The sequence below is a fragment of the Temnothorax curvispinosus genome, unplaced genomic scaffold, assembly GCF_003070985.1.
Source record: "Temnothorax curvispinosus isolate PA1 unplaced genomic scaffold, ASM307098v1 QBEX01006077.1, whole genome shotgun sequence".
NCBI classification, from domain to species: domain Eukaryota; kingdom Metazoa; phylum Arthropoda; class Insecta; order Hymenoptera; family Formicidae; genus Temnothorax; species Temnothorax curvispinosus.
This window is the reverse complement of record NW_020215857.1, coordinates 1-4053: the sequence shown is the minus strand read 5'-3', so window position 1 is coordinate 4053 and position 4053 is coordinate 1. Positions and strand designations below refer to the sequence as shown.

The window sequence follows — 4053 nt, the reverse complement described above, 5'->3', positions numbered from 1 at the left end:
AATAAAAAAATACTTTCTTATAGTGTTTTGGAAAGCCCTCAAGATAAACTACAAGAATATGCAATAAAAAGTAGGTAGTTCTATTTAAAAAATTGAATTGACCTTTACGTGACCTTCAAGCAACTATTCAAGGTGAAACTAATGACACCATCTTACGTACCCCTTGAAACCATACAACTTTGGTCTGGAACATTTTTTTCTAAAATGTTGCGTTTACGAATAAATTGGGCGATACGAATGGTCTGAGACACTCGGTATACTGTGATTTATTGTATGTACATATGTAGCATGTTCATAGGCCGGTATTCATAGTCCGTTCTTATTTCAAGATCATCTGAAATAATGGCTTAAGATGCTAATATACAGCTCTATGATTGGTCTACAACATCTTAAGACTGTATTTAAGATAGTCTTATATTAGAATGAATGAATATCGGACATAATAACGGAAATAGTTTAAATATATGCAAAGAAGGCATACTCCTTTTAAAAATATGTGTTAAGAAAAGAAACTTTGTATACGAAATTTCACTATAATGTCTATAATGTTTATTTCATTATAATGTTCACTATAATATTTGTCAAAACTACCTAATATAAACAACTGTAAGCTTATAAACTACAGGTTATACATATAGAATATACATATACATTGCTCTAAAGGTTAAAGGTTGAAAACAAATGTAATAAAGTATATAAAACGAAAAGAAAATATTTTGTTTTTTGATTTACAGTGAGAAATCACATTAGCGAGAAGTAATACTACTGCAAAGAAGAGTCAAGCGCTTTTGGATAAGGTCCCCATCACACTGGGTGTTCACACAAAATATAAGAAAGTACCGAAATTTTATTCAAAGTAGTTTTATTTGCAATAGTGTTACTGTCTATTAAGAAGAAACCATTAGGTTTTTCCTAAATTAAAAGCTAATAAAATAAAAGTTTATTATACTTGTTTCTCTTAAAGACGCACGTATTCTCATTTAGAACAAAAAAGATATATGAAAATTCTTGAAGTCTTTCTGCAAAATTAAAAACTACAAGTTACATTGAGACTTCTATATTGGAATAAAGTTTTACAATTTAAGTTTCTCAATATTTTATAATATATATGTAATAATATATTGCAAGAAGTTATTTCAAAAATATAAGTTACTAATTAGTCAATAATAACTATAGTCATTTGAAACGGAAATCAAAGTGCATTTTATTTTGTAGAAATGTAATTTTTATTTGAACTAAAATAATTATTATAAACAAAGAAATAAATCACAGTCTCTTATCTATTTTGAAAATTTATTTCTTATATTTATTAATTAAGAGGCTTTGTGTTATTCTTTGTTCATAATGATAAGTTTATTTCGGCTATACTTTCAAGGAATAAAATGCATTTTGATTTGTTTGTTTTAAACAACTGTACAAGGCATAATCGTATTTTTTAAATCACTTTTTTGAAATTATTGTTCCATGTACATTGAGGAAATCAAACATAAAATATAGAATAATGAACAAAAATATATAGTTAAAATGTAGAATAATGAATAATATAAAATATAGAATACTGGGAAAAACTAATTGTGCTTAGTTATCGACTTTGTTAAAAAAGATTCTCAAAACTTGTTTATAGATTTTGTCATTTTAGATCAAAATACTTTTCTCTCAAGATGAAAAGTGAACATACCTATTATATTCATTTTTCCTCTTAAGGGAAAAGTATTTTGATCCAAAATAACAACATTTATAAACAAGTTTTGGGAATCTTTTTTAACAAAGTGCTTTTTTAACAAAGTTAACATTATATTATTTTTTTTTTGTTTGCCTGGTTATATATCCAAATTTTTATTTGTTCAGGTGTACGGTTTCTTAATATTGGATATTTCAGTCTTGCTTCATTGATCTTTTTAAAAGATGGTAGTTTTTTATTTAGTCGGTAGTATTCTATGGCATTAGGAAATGCAGATAAAACCGCTCTACATTCATCGTTCGTCCATTGAACTTTAATAGTCCTTCTTCTTTTAATTCCAAAAGGAGAAACTAAAATATAATTAAAATATTGTTTTACTTTAGTTTTTTTAATAATAAACTTATAGAAAGAGTGTTACATATTCGAAAAGAAACGATAAAATAACTTTGAGTAGAATGGAATATAAATCTATTTAAACAACAGACTATATATAAAATATGTAAGAAAGATACAGATGTGTGATAAAATATCAGTTTACATTAAGATCATATTACTATCATATTATTATATTTCAATTTTTGTAAAATGTAATCAACTAATGTTTACAGACTTTGATAAATATTATCAAATCGGTTTTATGATAGCAAAAATATGCGCTTTTTTAAGGGTAAAACAAAAATATACGCTTTTAAAATTGTTCTCTTTTATAAATCATTCAATGAACTGATAATTTAAATAGCTCTTTAAAAATAAAAAATGTATTTAATATTTAAAAATTATTTAACATGTAATAATATTGTAAAAATTGTTTGGTGTTAGCTATAAAAATACTTAATGAATGTAAAAATTTCTATTTTTTTTTTAGACAATATTTATGTTATCTTTTCAGAGCTCAATCTAAAGTTTTTTTTATCTATTTAATTTTTCTATTTCAAACCTTACAACTTTTTATTACAATATAGATTATTTATTTTTTTATTCCTATCCATAACTGAAATATTTTAATTTCTTTTTAAAACAGTATAGTTTATATTACAGTTTTAAATACAATTTAAAAAATGTATTTTGTATATGTATATGAATAATAAATGTATAAAATATGCATACTTTTCCTCTTTTTTGTACTGGAAACCATATTACATTCATTGTCTGTTTCGTTTTCATTTTCGTGATTTGGTATTGTTTTGTAATGTACTGAAACAATAATAAATATAATATTTTAGTTTCAAAAGTTCTTATGTTAATTTGAAACACAATTAATAAAAAAATAATGCATATAAAAACGTTGTAGGATGTAAACTTACGTTTTCTTTTCTTTCTTTTTATAGTTGAATGTCTTTCATCTTTGCTTTCATCATGTGATCGCTGCTTTCTTTTTGATATTTGCTTTGACTTAGTATTACAAGTATACAGGTTTGAATCTTCGCTGTTTTCTTCTTCGCTCGATTTGTTACTTCCATTAATTTGATTACTTTCATTGCTTTTATCTGGTATGTTTTTTTTTTGAGTGTATTTACGTAACTTCGATATAACCAAAGGAGATGCTGCAATTAAATAAGTTTTCTAAACAAGCTTATAGAAAAAATGTGACATTGTATAAAAATATAAAAAAAAAGTAAATATGTGCGATAAAATATCAATTTATGATTTTAACCTCTGAAGATCATATTACCACTTTAAGTTTTATAGATTATAATTGACCAAATTATATTACAGACTAAACATCACAGACGCGCGCTACTTAGTTATTTAGCTACTTTTATTTTTTTACTTTTTACAACTAATATAAATATTGATCGCGTAATTACGATAACCTGATGTTTGTGAGCTGTCAAAATATGATCCCTGCGTTGATACTTAAGCGGGGAGCACACATTTCTGCATAACGCATAATGCATAATACATGAGAGACTGAACCAATCGGAGTCCTTCATTTTCATCGTGGGGATAGAAATGAAGTACTTTGATTGGTTTACTTCCTTATGCGTTCCATTATGCAGAAGTGTGTGTTCCCCACTTTAAGGTCTATCCAAACAAACTTGCATAGCGCATAAACATAAGCATAAAGGAATTGATTGGTCCATATGCATGGGCATAAGGAAATAGACCAATCCGTTTCTTTATGCACATGGTTATGCACCTATGCAAATTTGTTTGGATAGACCTTGACCGTAACACAAACTTTTGCATAACGCATAATTTTGCATAACGCAAGGTATCAACTAATCAAAATCCCTTGTTTCTAAGAACTGAATAAAAATGAAGAATATTGATTGGTTGATATCTTTATACGTTATGCATTATGCGTTATGCAAAAGTCTGTGCTCCGGTCTTTAAGCGGGGAGCACACACTTCTGCACAACGCATAATGC

The 4053-nt window shown here is 26.3% G+C and overlaps 1 protein-coding gene across 1 annotated transcript; it reads right to left on the bottom strand.

The window, feature by feature from the left end:
- Positions 1 to 1854: 1854 nt before the first annotated feature.
- LOC112455420 lies at positions 1855 to 3411 on the bottom strand (the record flags this gene model as incomplete). The annotated part of the gene is made up of 4 exons (XM_025017318.1): positions 3336 to 3411; positions 2986 to 3225; positions 2789 to 2875; positions 1855 to 2031 (listed from the first exon to the last, which is right to left on the bottom strand). Coding segments are annotated over exons 1-4 (517 nt in total), but the record flags the coding sequence as incomplete, so codon positions are not given.
- Between the last annotated feature and the right edge of the window lie 642 nt (positions 3412 to 4053).